At 39.6% G+C, this 20,734-nt stretch overlaps 1 protein-coding gene across 1 annotated transcript; it reads left to right on the top strand.

The window, feature by feature from the left end:
- The first annotated feature begins 1,772 nt into the window (after positions 1 to 1,772).
- GJA10 (gap junction protein alpha 10) lies at positions 1,773 to 17,322 on the top strand. Its single transcript, XM_081828666.1, is given in 5 exon segments — positions 1,773 to 1,872; positions 14,929 to 16,026; positions 16,028 to 16,400; positions 16,403 to 16,469; positions 16,472 to 17,322. Coding segments are annotated over 4 exon segments (1,629 nt in total). The 5' UTR covers positions 1,773 to 1,872; positions 14,929 to 14,944; the 3' UTR covers positions 16,579 to 17,322.
- The last annotated feature ends 3,412 nt before the right edge of the window (positions 17,323 to 20,734 follow it).

The following is a 20,734-nucleotide window of genomic DNA, read 5'->3' on the forward strand; positions in this document are numbered from 1 at the left end:
TACAGGTTTATTAAGGCAATAATTATCAGCAGGGTTTTTTTTTCAGTAAGACCTGAACCAATTGCTTAAATATTTTGGACTTTTACATAAGGAAAATTATAAAGATATGTAACCTATCACTATTTTTCAATTTATTTGTAATCATAATTATTTGCAGAACACCCAATTTCAAATTAATTTCAATTAAATTCAGTTCAAATTAAATTAAATCTGAATAGAAACTGTATTTGGACATAGGTCTTAATGTGAAGCGTCCTGAATATTTTTGAGTTTTAAATCTATTTCTGGACCCAATGTAAATTACTGTGTTGAGATAATCTGTTAATTTCAGTATCTTCTCTAAGCACCTCATTTGCTAATGAGATCTTAAGATATTTAGCAGTTTACTGTGAAGTTAAAATCCTATTTACATAATTTGGAATGTAAGATTGAATAATGGAGAATTTAAATGGAAAAAGCTTATTCTTTAAGAACTTTTTGAATGGCCTGGTTATTTTTCAGATTTATTGTGCTTTAAAATTTTCACTGCCTTTAAGAACTTCAGCTGAGTTTTTATTTTACCTGAATGTTATCTTAAAATGTGACTTCCATTCTTTTGTGAAGATAATATACATTCATGAAAGAACTCATTTGTATCTGGAAGTTATGCTTACTAGTTCCATTACAAATCTAAAATCTTAATGGTTTTGATACTTGAAATTTTATTTGCTTGCATGATAGCAAAAACAGTAGGTTATTTTATTTCTAGCTGTCTCTTAACTAATTTTTCCCATCCCAAGTACTATGGTCGCATTAAATTCTTGTCAGAATCAGAATATAGCAATAAAGTTACCAAACTAATTCTGTTAAAAGCTAGTTCTTTAACACTGATATCTGAATGAACTCATTTAAAGAACAACACCTGATAAAAGGGTCATATCAGAAAAATAGAATCATAACTTTAGCATTTTCTTACATTACAGATAAATTGCTGAACTCCTTGGAGTCTTAATTGATATTGCATACTACACAGAAGCTTGGAATTCCTCATGTTTTAGATGGGGAAGTAGAGGACAGTTTTATGGCATATTTGATTACTACATAAAAATCTACATTTGCTATTACTTGCTGACTCTTTAATCTCAAGTCAGCATGTTGAGCTTGTTCCAGTCATCAGTCTGATTTGCTCACTACTGGTCAAGATATTTATTTTTAAACAGAACTTGTTATTAAAGATAAAAACAATAACAAAATGGCATTGAAACTTTAGTTTTGATATTTCAAAGAAACAGCTTTCTTTTCTAGATTTTTCAAAATAATTTTGTAGCATTTTAAACAATTAGTTTGTTTCATCCATTTTTATTTGCTTTTCTAATTGCCTCTCATTTTGGTAAATTGTAAAATAATTTAAATAGTGTATATGTAAATATGTATAATTACAATGATGTAAAATACTTTGTGTGTGTGTATGTGTGGTTGTGTGTATACACACACATAAATGGCCTTGCCCAGCCAAGGATTTTTTTTTTATATGTATAAAACTTTTTGTATAAAGTTTGCTTTCAATACCAGTAATGTATAAATAAAGCCATGTAAATTCTGTTATATTTTGATTAGAATGTTTCTTTTAGTGCGTTTAGATAATGATTAAAAGAAAAAAAAAAAAAAAGATAAAACTCCCAGGGGACATGGGAGCCGTTTTGAAGTGGTTCTTGGTGGGGGTGTGGCTGGCTGAATGTCTGTGAATAGATTCATTAGAGAAAACCAGTTGCCTTTGCCTGCTTTCTCACAGCAGGTACTAGTACAGTGAACCAGACCGCTGCTGCAGGTGTCCTCACAGATAAAATCTGGGCAGCACAAAAGCCTTTTTGGGTGAAGATTTGGGGAAAACAGGTAAGGATTGACTAGCTTGTGCATTATTTGTTCACTCCTCCCCCTCTAGACTCCTAGGACTGGTGGGTTGCAGTGTCGGCCCTAGACTCTAGGAAGTGCCTTAGGAAATCGCTATTTCTTCCATGGTGTCTGAAGAGGAAGCTCTGATCTGAAGGGTTACTTGGTAGATAACAAACTGAAATAATTTACAGTGGTTTTTGTAGTGTTGGGGCTGTCCACCGTAGGGCTTTATCTTTTTGCCTCTCTTTGAACCCCCAACATAGCCCAGAGGGCTGGCCCTCAGCCTTTCCCCAGAGCATACTGTCACTCAGAAGAGCCCACACTACTAGGGAAGTGAGTTCACAGGCCAAAGTAAAGTGTAACTAAGAGATACCACTTGTTCAAAAGAAAACTCCATTACATAAGACCATTAGAATCTAAAATTAAGCCAATAAACATTAAAAGAAATAAAGGGAAGATTGTAGCAATGTGATATAAGAAGAAATAATGACCCAAGTAGAAATATAAAAACCATAGTATTTAAAATAACATAAATGGGGGCGCCTGGGTGGCTCAGTTGGTTAAGCGACTGCCTTCGGCTCAGGTCATGATGCTGGAGTCCCGGGATCGAGTCCCACATCCGGCTCCCTGCTCGGCAGGGAGCCTGCTTCTCCCTCTGACCCTCCCCCCTCTCATGTGCTCTCTCTCTCCTCTCATCCTCTCTCTCTAATAAATAAATAAAATCTTTAAAAAAAAATAAAATAAAATAACATAAATGGAATAAAAAAAGAATAGATACAGCTGAAGAATAAATTAGTGAGTTGGAAAATTGAGAAACTCTCCCAGAAGCAAAGAAAAAAAAGAAGAAAAAAAAAAACCATGGATGCAGATTTAAGTGAGATGAAGGACAGAAGTTGATGGGCCAACATTCAAGTAGCAAAAGGGGTCCAGGATAAGAAAAAAATTTGAAGATTGAAAGGGCCATAAAGTACCAAAGAAGAAGAAAGTACCCACATCTAGACACATACTGAAATTTAAGAGTATTACAGATGAGAAAAAAAAAAAAGTTTTTCTTGTAAAAAAAAAATAATACAAGTTTTTCTTGTATAAAGAACAAGAATCAGATTGACCTCAGGCTTTTCAAGAGCAATTTGGCTGTAAGAAAACCTTTTGAAGTATTGGACCTAAAGTTTTACATCCATTTAAGTTGTTACTCAAATGTGAGGGCTTAATAAAAACATTAAGATTTACCATTCAAAAGTCCACATCGTAAACATTTTTGGAGAAAATAGCAAAAATAAGCCCAGGAGATAGTATAAGAGCTAGGCAGTAAGAGTGGTTAGATACCTTGGTAAAGTGTGACTAGGACAAGAAAGAGGAAAAAAGGAAGTATATCCATAATCCAGAATTAATTTTAGACCATACCAACACCGTGGAGATCAAGGGACCATGAGAATGTAGAGTTCTTGACTTGTTAGGATGAAGGTATAAATTTAAAAATGTTGAATTTTAAAAATCAAAGTCTGGCCTTGAGAAAAGAAGTAGCTCGGTAAATTCCCACAAAGTGAACACTTGTAGAACGCCATCCAGGTCAAGAATGAGAATTTTGTCAGCTCCCCCAGAGAGCCCCACCCCCTATTCCTAGTTACAGTCCTTCCTCTTCCTGGAGATCAGTGCTCTTGCTGACATTACCATAGGATGGTTTTACCTGTTTTTGAACTTGCAGATGGAATCATAAATCATATTTGACTTATTTGCTCACTCAGGTTTGTGAGAATCTTCCATTTAGGTTGTTTCCAGTTTGGGGTTATTTAAATAGTGCTGGTCTGAACATTCTTGTACATGTTTTTTGCTGCACATATGGACACATTTGTGTTGGATACATACTTATTAGTGGTATGCAGATGTGAAGTTTAGTAAACACTGCCCAACAGTTTTCCTGAGTGTGTTCATCAATTTACACTTCCTCAGTAGTGTGAGTTCCAGTTTCTTGACATGCCTTCTACCACTTAGTATGGTCAGTCTTTCATCTTAGTCATTCTGGTGGAGTGATACCTCTTGAATGTTGGCCATTTGACTGTCCTTTTTTGGGGGTAAATTCCCTGTTCAAGTTTCTGATCTACTTTTCTTATTAATTTGTAGGAATTATTTTCGTATTCTGGATATGATCCCTTTATTCTGTATGTGGAAATTCCCTCTCCCACTTTGTGGTTTGCCTTTCACTGGGTCACATATTTTTTGATGAGCAGACATTCTTAATTTTAATGAAGATTTAATTTATTATTCCTTTAATTTATAGTACCTGTTGAAGAAACCTTTATTAACTCCAAGATGATGAAGATATTTTCTTATATTAATGTCAGAAACTTTTATTGTTTTACCTCACACATTTACATCTACAGTTTACTGGGAATCGATTTTTTTTTTGTAGGGTGTGAGGTAGGGGGTAATTTTAATTTCTATTTTTAAAAAACATCCAATTGACTAAGTCTCATTTGTTGTAAAGACTGTCTATACCTCACCGCTCCTCATTGCCACCTTGGCAACAAATCAGGTTCCCATACATGTATGAATTTTTTTCTTTCTGGAATCTCTCTTCTGTTTATTGGTCTCTATGTCTAAACTTGCACCCGTATTATCGCTCTCTTAATTACTTTATAGTAAGTTTTGATATTCAGTAGACAAATTCTGTCACTTTGTTTTCTTTCCTCACCATTGTAATGGATAGATTGGCTCTTTACATTTCCACATATGTGTTAGAATCAATTTATCAAGTTATATGGAGTCTATGAATCAAAATTTGGGAAGAATTGACATCTTTACAATGTTGAATTTTCTTTTCTTTTTTTTTTTTTTTAAAGATTTTATTTATTTATTTGAGAGAGAGACAGAGAGCATGAGAGGGAGGAGGGTCAGAGGGAGAAGCAGACTCCCTGCCGAGCAGGGAGCCCGATGCGGGACTCGATCCAGGGACTCCAGGATCATGACCTGAGCCGAAGGCAGTCGCTTAACCAACTGAGCCACCCAGGCGCCCTATAATGTTGAATTTTCTAATCCCTGAGCATGGTATATCCCACCATTTATTGAAATTAATTTATTTAAATAATGGGGTGTGTGTGTTTAAGTCTTGCATATTTTTCATTAGAGTTTGATAGTATCTGATCTTGTAATTGATTTCATTTTCTTTTTGGTATACAGAAATATACTTGACTGTATACCTAGAGACTTGCTGAACTATCATATATGTGTTAAAAAAATTTTTTTTTATTAAAGCTTTTTTTTAAATGATTTTATTTATTTATTTGAGAGAGAATGAGAGAAAGAGCACAAGAAGGGAGAGGGTCAGAGGGAGAAGCAGACTCCCTGCTGAGCAGGGAGCCCAATACAGGACTCGATCCTGGGGCTCCAGGATCATGACCTGAGCCGAAGGAAGTCGCTTAACCAACTGAGCCACCCAGGCACCCCATATATGAGTTAAAAATTTATCTGTAGATTCTTTTGAATTTTCTCTACAAAATCAGTTTTATTTCTTCCTTTGTAATCTTTAAGCCTTTTTTTTAACATTTTTTTTGCAGTGGCTAAGAACTCTAATACAATAATGTTTAGAATTGATACTAGTGAATATTCTTGTCTTATTCCTGATCTCATAGTGGAAACTTAGAATATTTTACCAACATGAGGCTTCCTGTAAATTAAAAAAAAAAAAAGGATACTCTACAGATTAAGGAAGTTTCCTTCTATTCTTAAGAGCTTTTTTAAAAAAAATCATGAATGGATGTTTTATTAAAATGTTCTTTTATTTTATAAATGTGAATTACATTTTTAAATATTAAACAGACCTTGTAATCTCAGAATAAGCCTAACTTTAATGTGATGTATTAGATCCTCTTTATATGATACTAGGTTTGGTTTGCTAATGTTTTTTGTTTAGGATTTTCTGTTATTTTGGGGGGGGGCAGTGAGATTGATCTAAAAATTTTCTTTCTTAATGTAAGGTTCTGGTATTCAGATGATGTTGCTGGCTTCATAAAATGCATTGGAAAGTGTTCTTTTTTCTGTTTTCTCTGAGAGGTATATGATGATATTGTGAAAGACATGGGCATAAGCCCATTTGCTGAACCTATTTTGCTATGAAATGAGTTTCTTGAACAGAAAATGTGTGGAATGCAGTAGTGGTGAACAGGTATTCCATAATGCCATTCTAAGAATATGATTGCCTCCCCCTTCATGAATAGAGCCAGTCTTACGTAATAGACCTGCCACTAAGTAGTTGGCTAGTCCATATTTGGACTCAACTTTGACTTTGTGGTTGATAGGTTAAGCCTTGCACAGTGGAGGTACCCAAAACAGCTGTGGTGAGAAGTCCATGTTGCTGAGCCCATACAAAACTTTCTTTCTTCCCATATGGCCATTTTTACACGAAAGTAAGCACTGGGTTTGCAAGGGAAAGAGACTTATTTCCAGAATGTATTATCTTGTCCATCTCATTGTTGAGATTCTCTTCTACAAGTAGATGCCTTTTGTGAATAATCACATGGGACACAATGTTCACTCTTTGTGTACAATGTTAGGACTCCATTCACTTTGCTCCTTCCCTGGACTTTGTCATATATCCAGTTATGTTTTCTCCAAGTCTTTAACCATCCAGTCAAGCCTTTAACCACTGCCCTTGAATAGATTCTAGTTTTGGTCCTCTCTCTAAGTGAAGGAGACAATTACATATATTGTTTTTTTTTATTTTAAAGATTTTATTTTATTCATGAGAGACAGAGAGAGAGAGAGGCAGAGGGAGAAACAGACTCTCTGTTGAGCAGGGAGCCCAATGCGGGACTTGATCCCAGGACCCCGGGATCATGACCTGAGCCAAAGGCAGACCCTTAACCGACTGAGCCACCCAGGTGCCCAGAGACAATTATATATATTATTAAAAGTTATATGTCCCTTCCTACCCCCATCCTTGGGGAAAATTTCCCTTTTTCATCCTGTCCTGATTGGAGTTGTAATATTGCAGCTGTTGACTTCTGGCTTGTGCTAGCATGTGATGTAGAAACACCTGGAAACTGGGCCCAAATCTTTTTCTCCTCAGTTAACTGGTTATAAGGAGGTGCATATGAGGGTTAGGGTTAGGTGTGGATCGAGTGAGAAGAGAAGCTTGTACAGTATTACATATTAAAGGAGTCTGAGCTACCTGCTTATGCAGCTTGTATCTTCCAAATCTGCTTCAGCCTGCTTATTTATATAACATTTCCTCTTATTTTTTTAAGCTATTATTTATTTATTTATTTGACAGAGAGAGACAGGGCGAGAGAGGGAACACAAGCAGGGGGAGTGGGAGAGGGAGAAGCAGGCTTCCCGCCGACCAGGGAGCCAGATGCGGGGCTCGATCCTAGGACCCTGGGATCATGACCTGAGCCGAAGGCAGATGCTTAACGACTGAGCCACCCAGGTGCCCCAGCATTTCCTCTTATTAATGAATGCTGCTTTTTGTGCCCAACTTTATGGTTGGGTAGGTGAGATAAAACCCGGTTAATTCTAGGCAGTTTGGGTCACCTGATCACTGATTACTCATAGTCAGGCATTCAGTCTCTAGCAGGGTATAGCTTTGCTATAAAACACTGGGAGTATGCACTCCCATTCTTTTATTAAGGCTTACCAGAGACTTCATGCTACATATTTATTAGCTATAGTCTCCTTTTTTTTTTTTAAGATTTTATTTATTTATTTGACAGAGACACAGTGAGAGAGGGAACACAAGCAGGGGGAGTGGGAGAGGGAGAAGCAGGCTCCCTGCTGAGCAAGGAGCCCGATGCGGGGCTCGATCCCAGGACCCTGGGATCATGACCTGAGCCGAAGGCAGACGCTTAATGACTGAGCCACCCAGGCACCACAGCTATAGTCTCTGAGTGTCATCTGATTTGCTGGGATCTCGCACTGTTTTTGTACTACAGCCTGAACTTGCTGCAGAGCCTTTTCTATGTTCCCTAGTGAAAACTGACAGCCTTACAGGTTGATCGTTAAGTGGGCCAGCGTAACACATCAAGTGGCCTCTGGAATTCATAAAGGCTTATCAAATATTGTGGGTTTTGTTGCGTTTTTTTTTCAGTTATTTTAGTGCAAAGGAAAGCAACATATCTTTTCACTTTGCAGGGGATGGACCTCCAGAAACTTCCCTGTGGTGGCAGGCCCCTTCATTTTGGTGGGGGTTTATATTCTGTGCTGTGGCATGCATGTCTTATTACGAAAGCATCTACCATACTTGCTTCCTCTTTCTCATCAGATCCAATCAGCATTATGTTGTGGCCCAGTATGATGTTCTGGGGGACCTTCTAGACTTTTGTGACCTAGATGATGGCAGAGGACAGGAAAATTGATGTAGCCTTCAGACAAGATGGTGACAAGCGTATTGTCTGTGATCCATTTTGAGTTAATTTTTTGTGAAGGCTGTAACCTCAACATTTAGATTCAGGAAGGCGAAGGAAGGATTAGGGAAGAAGCATCTAGAAAAACAATTTGGTGTCTGTTCTATTTCGCAGTTTGGGGTGGGTTCATGGATGTTCACTATATTATTAAAAAGTAAATTTTTTATTTATTTATTTTATTTATTTATTTATTTTTTTTTAGATTTTATTTATTTGCGAGACAGAGAATGAGAGACAGAGAGCATGAGAGGGAGGAGGGTCAGAGGGAGAAGCAGACTCCCTGCCGAGCAGGGAGCCCGATGTGGGACTCGATCCAGGGACTCCAGGATCATGACCTGAGCCGAAGGCAGTCGCTTAACCAACTGAGCCACCCAGGCGCCCAAAAAGTAAATTTTTTAAAAGAGACGTGCATAGAAGAATAATGGCATTGTGTCATGATCCAAGGATAATGACTGATTTGATTCAATGCACTTGAGGCGTATTTTAAAAATTATATCTTGAGGTGCCTAAGTCCTGACATTGTGAGAGGAGCTGGTGATAAAAAGATGAATCATTCTTCCTCTGAAGGATCAGCTTCCTGGGAAGACAAACACCCAATTGTGAGATGTGGTATATTAGTGTTACAAGCAACAAGTTGGGGGCAACATAGAGGAAGAGCTATATGATCTGGTCCTTGAAGGACGCCAAGGCAAAGAAGAGTCGAGGAAGGCATAAATTCAGCTTCTTGTGGGTAAATTACTTTTAAATTTAATTGAAATTTTTGTGTAGGTAATACATTTGTTTGGTTTAAAAATCAAGAAGATATCAAATCTATCACTCTGAGTCTTGCTCCTTTCTTTCTCTTTGTCCACCCTATTAGGGAAATCTCATATTATTTTCTTGTGTATATTTTTACTACTACCTTATGCATTTTCATTTCTTATTTTTTCCCTTTTCTTACAAAAAGATAACATACCTTTGAGAGTTATATACCTTGCTATTTTCATTTCATAATATATGCTGGAGAATGTTCCATATCAGTACATTTTCTTATTCTTTTGTATAGCTGGAAATATACCATTGTGTGAATTTATCATAATTATTTAGCCAGTTCCCTGTTGATGGACATGCTGGCATTTCCTATCTTCTGCAAATGCAAACAGTACTGTAATGAATCACTTTGTACACATCATTTCATACATGTGCAGGCGTACCTGTAAAGTAAATTCATAAGGGTATATAATTGAGAACCAAAGTAGTAGATTAGGTTCATGAGCACACATCCTGGGAGAGGCAACTGGCAACTGGAAAGGTGGTGAGAGAAAAGCACTATGTTTACTAAGCAGCGGTGTCTCCTAAATATGAGATAGTTAACTCTGCATCTCATATGTTCATTAATCTGAGGTTGACATTGTCATAGGATGGTTTTTGTTTTTGTTTTTTGTCGTAGAATGTTTTTACAAGTGGAAGGTGGGATCTAATTTCATGCTTCTTTAGAACTACCTTTATTATATAATTTTTTTTTTAAAGATTTTATTTATTTATTTGACAGAGACACAGCGAGAGAGGGAACACAAGCAGGGGGAGTGGGAGAGGGAGAAGCAGGCTTCCTGCCGAGCAGGGAGCCCGATGTGGGGCTCGATCCCAGGGCACTGGGATCATGACCTGAGCCAAAGGCAGATGCTTAACAACTGAGCCACCCAGGCGCCCCTTAGAACTACCTTTAAAAAAGCACCAAGAGGGCGCCTGGGTGGCTCAGTTGGTTAAGCGACTGCCTTCGGCTCAGGTCATGATCCTGGAGTCCCGGGATCGAGTCCCGCATCGGGCTCCCTGCTTGGCAGGGAGCCTGCTTCTCCCTCTGACCCTATCCCCTCTCATGCTGTTTCTCGCTCTCTCTCTCAAATAAATAAATAAATAAAATCTTAAAAAAAAAGAAAGTTTAAAAAAAAAAAAAGCACCAAGAAAGTAAATGGTAGTAGAATTCAAAGATGAATATTATTGAAAACTTAAAATCCTTACTGGCAAGATTTTAAGAGATCATTTATGAAATGAATGGCTTCATCTTCCCAGAAATGCCCTGATAATTGCTGTCAGACATACTTTCTTGACTCACATAGGATTAAAATACAAAAGATGTTTGAGGCATCTTTGTTTGTCAGATTCACTTCTTCTCTGAAGCAAAGTGTATGTGCTAAGAAAGTATAAAACTCTGTTAAGGAAAAATATTAATGGGTCACCCATTAAACTTTAGCCTGGAATTGCTACTTTAAATGTTTTCCTGGAGTGCCTTGTGGCTTAGTAGGTTAAGCCTCCGACTCTTGGTTTTCACTCAGGTCGTGATCTCAAGGTCGTCAGATCTAGCCCTGCACGGTTTCCGTGCTGGGCGTGGAGCCTGCTAAAGATTTTCTCCCTCTCCCTCTCCCCCTCCTCCGCTCTCTCTTGTGCGCACTCTGTCTCTCAAATAAATAAATAAAATTGTAAAAAAAAAAATGTTTTCCTGTTGTATATTTGGGAAATTCACAATCTTTGGATTTTCTTTTCCTTATGCAAGTGGAGGCATTATTTTTAAAACAAGATTTTAAAATGAACTCCTCAGGCAAGTCTTTGGCTTGGGGGAAGTAGGGATGTGCAGTACGTAAGTCTTGGGCCCTCCATCCTGGCTGGCTTCAGCCAGAGCGCCTCTTTTTACCGTTTTATAAATTGGAATTCCTAACAATAATTGACTTTAGATTCTGCTTTTACAATGTTTTGAAAGTCACTCATTTTGACCTTTTATTTTGCAGTTCTGTTTTTCTGCAATGGGTGTGGTTATTTTTTGCATGGTAATACCTTTTATCTGAAGAACACCAAACTCTCTGCTAGGAACCTGATAGTTTAACCCAGTTCCTATCATTTCTTACATTTTCTCCTAGCAATCTCTTATTTTCTCATGGTAGGTCCCTCTGAATCTTATTAGCAGATGAAGGACTTGACACAAATGAGCTTTCCTCTTCTGCTGCCACTACCCTATATTACTTGTACTTTCTCTTCATTGGTATTATGTCAGCTTCCCCAGTCTTTTTTTTTTAAGATTTTATTTATTTGAGAGAGAGAGCACAAGCAGGGGGAGCAGCAGAGGCAGAGGGAAAAGCAGACTCCCCACTGAGCATGGAGCCTGATGTGGGGCTCAATCCCAGGGCCTTGAGATCATGACCTGAGCCGAAGGCAGACGCTCAATGGACTGAGCCACTCAGGTGCCCCAGCTTTCCCAGTCCTAATGTTTTACAGCTGCTTGCAGAAAACAACCAACCACTCCTTCCGTTAGGGGATTTATGTCTCCAGCTGTGAATGAGGTGACACGGTATTGGGTACCATTGACTAGCACAGAGACAGTAACTAGTGGAGCTCTGACTCCATGTGTATTTTCCTCCATCTTGAGACATTTGTTCTCTCTAAACTTTCTGTTCCCTTCTGTTTCTCGGAGTGTGTCTTGGGCCTGCCAGGGACTTCATAGATTCAACATAACTTGGTGAGAAAGAAAGTAGGAACTCTGGAAAAACAAACCCCAACTTGTTCTCTATGGGAGTGGTTCTCATCCTTTCGTGTGCTGATTCCTGCTTAGCCTTCGGGCTGGTTGGGGATGAGGCAGTAGGTAGAGTTCCTCTTCTCCAGCAGCAGTGCAGTATTACCTCATCGGGACATTTTGAATTATTACTATGAGATTATGGGAGAGTTACCCACTTTGTGCCTCTGCCTTAAAGATCCTGCTTGCTAAAAGTCTTCAAGAATGAAGTGATCAGATCGATTCATTTGCAAGAGATTTTTTTTTTAAACAAATTGACATATGGTTGTGTTTATTTTTACTTCACTGCCTAGTTTAAGCATTATTTTCTTAAGTAATACATTCGCTGTTGAAAGGATTCAGTATACAAGATTCATCCCACCTCTAACCCCAGTCACTTGGTTGCCTTCCCTTGAGGCAACTAATATTAGGAGTTTCTTGTGTACCCTTCTGAATTATTCTATGCATCATGTATGATTTTAATGTTTGACTCTGACAAGATGCTTTAAAGGTATTACATTCATTACTCTTCAGGTGAATTTTAGAATTAAATGTCAAGGGCTTTCTGGGACAGTGTACCCAATACCATACAAATGTACAGATTAATACATCATGTGTTTTTGCTTCTAGTTAATTCTGATAATTTGTACTTGAGGCTAGTGTGCCAGATAGTGGAAATTTAACCTCACCTGTTTGGCTTTTATTATCCTTTCTTTAAAACTAAATATGTGAAAATAGAATAGTTAGATGATACTTAGGAACTATCAGTAATTTTATGTACTTTCAAAAAAATTTTTAAAGATTTATTTGAGAGAGAGAGAGCATGGAAAGGGAGAGGAAGCGAATCTCCATCAGACTTCTTGCTGAGCATGGATACCGACTCAAGGCTCAAGCCCACAACCCTGAGATCATGACCTGAGCTGAAATCAAGAGTTGGTTTCAGTGACACTGTTCTCATGGTCCCCCCCTCCACCCCACATTGGCCATTTCTCATTTTTATTTGTAGACTTATTTTCCTTATTTCTCAGGGTTCTATTGGCTCACTTTGTCTTGTCCCTAAGTGATCTCTACCTATTCAGTGATTATTCACAAATGTTTAAATGTTTATCTCTAGTTTGTACCTTTCATTCTTTTTATTCTCTAGACCCAAATGCCTTCTGGACATCTCCACTTTTGCCATTCAGCTTTGTTGGGTAAAATCTAAAACTTTTTTCAATTATAATTTCTGACATGATGTGCTTAAAAAAGACTTCCTGTACTTCAAAATTACAAAACATTATATTTTATTGTAATACTGTTGTGGTTGCCTTTTTTACATTTAATACTTTATTCTACCTGGGCTTTATTTTATGTTTGGAGAGGTAAGTAGGGAAAATGTAATGATTCCATATTTTTTCTCTTGTATTTTTTTTAAAGATTGATTTATTCATTAGAGAGAGAGAGCATGGGGAGAGGGGCTGAGGAGAGGGAGAGAAAGAGAATCTCCAGCAGACTCCTGGCTGAGCACAGAGCCCAACATGGGGCTTGATCCCACAACCCTACAACCCTGAGATCATGACCTGAGCCGAAACCATGAGTTGGACGCTTAACTGACTGAGCTACCCAGGCGCCTGTCTCTTGTATTTTGAGTTGATACTCACTCAGTTCTTTTCTTTTTCACTATTTGTCCATTTTATGTGTTACTGAGAGTCCTATTGACTAAGTACTGTGAGGGCTGGATGAGGTATATCTTGTTCATCATTGAATTCCTTGGCATTTAGGACAATGTCTAGGTGATAGAAAGATTTTAGTAAATATTATTGAATGAATGAAATATGGAGGGGGAAAATTCTTTCATTAGTGGTTTTAACTTCATAACACTTTACTGTTTTTTCTCTGTATCTTTAATATCAGGAAATCTGCATCTTAAAAGCTTTTAGCCTATCAAATATTTTAATCTCATCAAATTTTGAAAAACATTCTTTTTTTTTTTTCAGGGTAAACCAAATAACTTTTTTTTTTTTAAAGATTTTATTTATTTATTCATGAGAGACAGAGAGAGAGAGGCAGAGGGAGAAGCAGGCTCCCAAGGAGCAGAGAGCCCGATGCGGGACTCGATCCCAGGACCCTGGGATCATGACCTGAGCCGAAGGCAGACGCTTAACCATCTGAGCCACCCAGGCGCCCCCAAATAACTTATTCATATCAGCTATGCTTCGATTCTTTCCTAGATCCCAAGCTTACTAGAGAAGCAGTTTATATTCATTTTTCTTCTAAGTTAACAAAACTTTCATGAAAACATGCTGTTCCACATGTGGCTTTGTGGATATAATCACATGTCTATTACTGTTTCTGTGTCTGCTTAATCTTTACGGCTACGCTGTGCCTGTCCCAGAGGCTTTATTTGGCTGATTTGTTTTCTTTACTTGGCAGTGGGAGCCATGGATAATACATAATGAGGATCTGCTTTGTTTGTTTGGTGATGATTATTCCAGTGTTAAGGTCAAGGAACTGAGTTTTAAAATGGAAAGACAATTCATCCCACTGTTATTTAATGATACCTTCTGTGTGCAAAGAACAAAATGCTACAGAATATGTCTCTATCTGCAAAGAATACCTTTCCACGAAGAGGGACAGAAGACACAACCATCATAAAATTCATCTTAAGCACAATGTCAAATCAGTGGTAGAAACAATAGTGTGGGCATTCGGGAATGGGAAAAATCACTCTGACTTGGGATGGCTAAGGTAAACTTCCTGGAGAAGTTGAGACTTAGTTAAGATCATGTAGGATGTCTGGTTAATGGCGCATCTGATATGGGTAAAAAAATGAACAAAATTTGCAATGGAATGCATTGTACAAATGTGACGGCCATTGGATACAGTGGAATGACAGTCAACCTTGTGTGGGAGAGGAGAGGCAGGAAATTGGATCAGATTGTGGAGGGTCTTTAGTTTTGTTTTTTGTTTTTGTTTTTTCCAAAAACATTCCTTGGAAGTATCCTATTTTATCAAGCATAAGGCATAAATATTAGGGCTGGAAAATCCTTCATGGCTTTGCTGACATGAAAAAAAAGAACCTGCTTTATTGATGAGCCTGTGTCTTTGTACATTATATCCATGAGTGCTATTAACTTCAGTGTTTTCTGTATGTTTCAGACATTAGTCTCTTACCATGGGGGATTGGAATTTATTGGGTGGCATCCTAGAGGAAGTTCACTCCCACTCAACTGTAGTGGGGAAAATCTGGCTGACCATACTCTTCATTTTCCGAATGCTGGTACTTGGTGTGGCTGCTGAAGATGTCTGGGATGATGAACAGTCAGCATTTGCCTGCAACACCCAGCAGCCAGGTTGCAACAACATCTGTTATGACGATGCTTTCCCTATCTCTTTGATCAGGTTCTGGGTTTTACAGATCATCTTTGTGTCTTCTCCTTCTCTGGTGTATATGGGCCATGCACTTTATAGACTCAGGGCCTTCGAAAAGGAGAGGCAGAAGAAAAAGTCACACCTCCGAGTCCAGATGGGGAATCCCGAGCTTGAATTGGAGGAGCAACAAAGGATAGATAGAGAGCTGAAGAGGTTAGAGGAGCAGAAGAGAATTCATAAAGTCCCTCTAAAAGGATGTCTGCTGTGTACTTATGTCTTACACATCTTGACAAGATCTGTGATGGAAGTAGGGTTCATGATAGGCCAATATATTCTCTATGGGTTTCAAATGCACCTGCTTTACAAATGCACTCAACCTCCTTGTCCTAATGCAGTGGATTGCTTTGTATCCAGGCCCACAGAGAAGACAATTTTCATGCTCTTTATGTACAGCATTGCAGCCATCTGTTTGTTCCTCAATGTACTGGAAATATTTCATCTGGGAATCAGGAAAATCATGAAGGCACTTTATGAGAAATCCAGCAATGAGGGCACTGAGGATGAAAGCAGCACCCCATTCCATTTGAAAAAATATTCATTGGCCCAGGAGTGTATGATTTGCTCTCCCTTGCCTAAAAGAATCCCTCTACTTCAAGCAAACAATCAACAGCAAGTCATTTGAGTCAATGTGCCGAAGTCTAAAACCATGTGGCAAAGCTCACAGCCCATGCAACTTGAAGTAGACTTGTGCTGTGTTAAAGAAGAGTGGGCTGAGAAGGATCAGCACAGTGGACAGCTCCATGCCCACAGCCCATGTCTCTGGGTAGCCAGTACTCAAAGTCAGCACCCCGGACAGCAACTGGACTGTTCCTCCGGCCTACACAACGCAGTCTCAGTCCTGCCTAGATACAGAGATAGCTCCTAGACACTGCCCATCCTATGCAATAGGAACCTGGGGGCAGTCCCAGGATCGATGACTCTCAGGAGAGGCTCTCACAGATTTACACAGTAAATGTAGAGACAGCGATGGCAGTGTGAGAAAGAGTGGGGTCTGGACAGACAGATCTTACCTGGGCAGTCACAAGGCCAGCTTTCTGTCCAGATTACTGTCTGAAAAGGGACACTGGTACAGTGACTCAGGAAGCTCCAGTTCTCGGAACAGCTCTTGCTTGGACCTTCTGCACCGGGAAAATAGCCCCTTGCTTCTGCCTTCAGCTACTGGATACAGAACATCAATCGTAAGTAAAGAGGGACAGCCTGACTGAACATAGGACTATTGCAAGAGGTTTTCCACTCTAGCTACTTCTTAGCCTTCGCTGTCCAGCTACCTGGTGTGTATATGTGTATGTTAAGAGAGAGGGAGAGAAGGTGAGGGAGGTTAATTTATGGAGAGTTAAATCCTGTCATTCAATACATTCAGTTAAATTCAATTCATGAAATAAACTTACTGAAAACTTACTTTATATTATCTGGTCTTAGTAAGTGCTGGGTTTATAAGTGGATAAAATACTGTCTCTGCTATCAAAGGGCTCAGAGTCTAGATGGGAAAGTTAGTAAGCATACAAATGTGATCAAGTGTAAGGTGCCCTGTTAGAAGGGGCGGATGGGCAAAGGAGGGAGTGGTCAATTCTTTATGGATGGGTCAGGAAAAGCTTCGTAGTAGCAGTTACTTTTGAATTGAGCCTTAAAAGGTTTGGTGATTTTCTCCAGATCTGGGAGGACTGGAGTACATGAAAGAAGGCCATCCTAGTACAGGGAGCAGCACAGACAAAGGCTGAGAGCTTTGACACAGCAGGGCTGTCTGGGGAGCTATGTGTGGCTGGGGCACTGGCAGGTAGGAAGGCTATGGAGAGGGAAAGCTGGAGAAGGGGCCATGGAGGTCTTGTGGGAAGGCAATGGAGCACCCATAGAGGATGTGCAGCAAAGTGATGGGATCAGAGTTACATTTTAGAAAGCTCTGTCACAGTGTGGAAAATGGATCAGAAGAGGGATCGTTTGTAACCTTGGGTTGCCCCTGTCTCATTAAGGAAGGAGGGTGTGCTCCATTGTTTTAATAGCTCTGGCATTTAAAAGTCATATACAAAGATTTGGTGATATATTTCACAAAGACTAAAATCAATATTGTATTGATTTTAATTCTGTTTTCTGAAAAGCCAGTGTGGAATAAACATTTCCTGCTCATTGTTAAGACATGGATATTTACTGTGGACTCTTCTCAATTCTGGAAAAAAGAATGACACTTGCTTTATCCACCACTCCTAACAGCTTTTTTCCATTAAAAAGAAACAACTCCAGGTTTGGTGGGGGAACTTCCTAGTTGAGCTCACTTGGTTGAGCTCACACACTTGCTTTCTCCTGTTAATGATAATGATTAAATCTATGATGATTGAATCCCTACCCCAGTTTCATATCTCCTGTGAGCTTAGAGATATTTTGTTACTGCACTAAAGCCATATCTTGAGGAGGAATCATCCTACCTAGATTTTTCCTATAATACTTCTTTCAAACTGATACTCGTTTCTTGTCAGTGACGTCATCTACCCAGGAGACTATGTTTAGGATCAGAGTGTGGCTACTTGGAACCCACACCAAACTACAGCAGGGTTCTCAACCCTGGCTACTAGTTAGAGTCATCTGGGGGCTTTAAAAAATCTTCATGCCCAGGACCCATCCAATTCCAATTAAACCAAATCTTTGAGGGTGGGATGCACATCAGGATATTTAAGTAAATTCTACCCATAAAGTGGGGCTTGGACTTATAATTCCAAGATCAGGAGTCATATGCTGTACTGATTGAGCCAGCTAGGTGCCCCTAGGATTAGTATTTTATTTTATTTTATTTTTAGATTTATTTGAGAGAGAGGGAGACCAGGGTTGGGAGGAGCAGAGGGAGCGGAAGAGAAAGAATCTCTAGCAGGCTCCCCACTGAGAGCAAGTAGCCTGATGTTGGGCTTGATCCCACAACCCTGAGATCATGAGATCCCGACCTGAGCTGAAACCGAGTTGGCTGCTCAACCGACTGAGCCACGCAGGCGTCCCTGGGATTAGTATTTTTTAAACTCCCATGGTGATTGCAATGTGCAGCCAGGGTTGAGAATCACTATTTTAGAGTAACCTTGCCAGGGGTTACTGCTTCTTATCTCCATTTGTGAAGTCAGCAAGACAGTTTTAGTCATTTTCTCTTTCTTATACCTCTTCCCATGTGAGAGGAGTCTTTGTATTGGCAGAGAGTTGAGGGAGAGACGGTAGTGTTTAGTTAAGGCAGATTTTTTTTTAATCTTTCAGATTATCTTTTGGGGGAGGCCAGCCATTCCTACAAGCCTGAAGAAAAGATGATGAAGATGACAGGCCCCTTTCTTTTTTCTTCTTCCTCTTTCTTCCCTGTTTTTTATGTTTCTAGGAATTACAAATAATGTCTTCGGCCACAGAGATTTCCTACTTATGGTCACTTTCCCACCAAACCCCTTACAGGGTTGACAGGCCACTTCACTCCTCAGATGGTAGGAAGACTTGATTGAGGCCACAGCTATCAACCCCAGAGCTCTGTGGCTGAGACATGATGCTTCTTGCCTACAGAGGAATCTGTAATTAGAAATCAGTGCAGCAAACAGGATTATAATCATCCACTGTCAATATATGGACTGTAAACTGCTTTTTACACTGTATTGGGTCCTGGATGACAGAATTTTTCAGGCTCAGTAAGATGCATTCTGACTTCAGCAGTTGATGTTTCAGAGTGAAATAACTTCTGGTAGGACCACAGTTGCTCTGCCGCTTATGATGTGTCCCTTTGAGGGAACTGTCCTGCAAAAGAAATGCATTCTATTTTGGAAGGTCATAGAAGGCACCAGAAGGAGCCATGATTTTATGCTGAGACATTTCCCTTGCTGTCACCCAAACCCCACAATTTGTTCAAGTCCAAACTCACTGATCGCTAAATAGGCTTCTATCAAGGTTGGTTCTTTGAAGACTAAGCTGGGCATAGAAAGCAGACTTTCATTCTGGCCAAGTAAGCTTGGGGAGGAGGGCTGGCTGAGTTTAGCAACCCGCACTACCCTCTGTAAGGGAGAACTGTCCCCATTGCTGAATGCAGAGATGCTGTGGAGCAGTAATTCTTGTGCCCAGTTCCACATGAAATCACTAGGGAAGCTTTGAAAACTGCCCCAGGAAAAATCTCTGCAGATGGAGCCTTGACACTAGTACTTTTTAAAGCTCCCAGATGATTCCAATGTACAGCCAGAGTTCAGAACCATGGCCGTAGAGAAGGGAGATTTTGACATTAGGAATAAGATTGCCCTGTGAATTCTTCCAATCTTTTGGGACATTAACGTGATGTAGCTTCAAAAGGTGAGGACACTTACACTTAGTCCCACTGCCTGGGATGTACCACCCACCCTAAGACCTTGGCATGACCGATGGGGCCAGCTGTGCCAAGGCCCTACAGAGTTCTCTTGGGCCACGATCAAGGAGGGGAGAGATAAGGACGAGGTTGAAATAGGCAGGAGCTGATATTAGGGCTTTATAGGCCATGGAAAGGAATTTGGGCTGGATGGCACAGGGATGGTGGTGAGCTGAGAATATGTTTCAAGAAAAACCCCACGTTCTGGAGAGTCTATTATAGGGCTACTCTGGTCTGAATGTTTGCATCCCCTCAAAATTGATATGTTGAGACTTAATCCCCAATGTGATGGTGCTTGGAGGTGGGGTCTTTGGGAGGTGATTAGGTCATTAAGGTGGAACCCTCATGAATAGGAATAGTGCCCTTATACAAGGACCTACAGAAAGTTCCCTATCCTATCTACTATGTGAGGACACAGCAAAAAGACAGCTATCTATGAACCAGGAAATGGGTTTTCATCAGACAGGGAATCTGTCAGCACCTTTATCTTGGGCTTCTCAGACTCTAGAGCTGTGGGAAATAAGTTTCTATTCTTTATAATCCACCCAGTCTACCTGAATGGACTAAGACAAGGGGTAAGAGTACAGTCAGGGAGCCCAGCTAGGAGGCTTACACAGTGGCCCAGGGGAGAGAGGCATGTGGCTCAGACCAGGGGACCATTGTTAATGGTTTGCATGGAAGAACAGTCTTTTTCTTGTTTTTCAAATTAAAGTAATACATGCTCATTGAAAGAAATTCAAGCAATATAAAAGAACATAGAGAATAAAATGTGAACCTGACCATGTGAGGATTCATCTCTTTTTGTTCTCATCTGGATTCAGTTCCCACTTCACTCCCCAAAGACAACCGCTAACAGCTTAGGGTGTGTTCCCCCTACCTTCCTCAGGGCATTTGTCATCTGTCTTTGAGGACAAATGTATGTCCACCCATATATGGTGGTTTTTAAAAATACAAATGTGATCATGTAGAGATGTAGAGATGTCTTTGCAATTTGCTTTTGCTCATTTCATATGTCACAGGGGTCTTCCCATGTCAGTACCTGTGGAACGGCCTCAGTTTTACATTAATTCATGCTTTTGTATGGTATGGATGAGCCATAAGATACTTGATGGCCAGTTAGCCATTCTAACCTTTTTCTACTGCACGCAATGTTGCAGTGGATGTTTCATACATATATCTTTAACAGGTATCTAG

The sequence above is a fragment of the Leptonychotes weddellii genome, chromosome 8 (assembly GCF_054177405.1).
Source record: "Leptonychotes weddellii isolate Sample4059 chromosome 8, ASM5417740v2, whole genome shotgun sequence".
NCBI classification, from domain to species: Eukaryota; Metazoa; Chordata; class Mammalia; order Carnivora; family Phocidae; genus Leptonychotes; species Leptonychotes weddellii.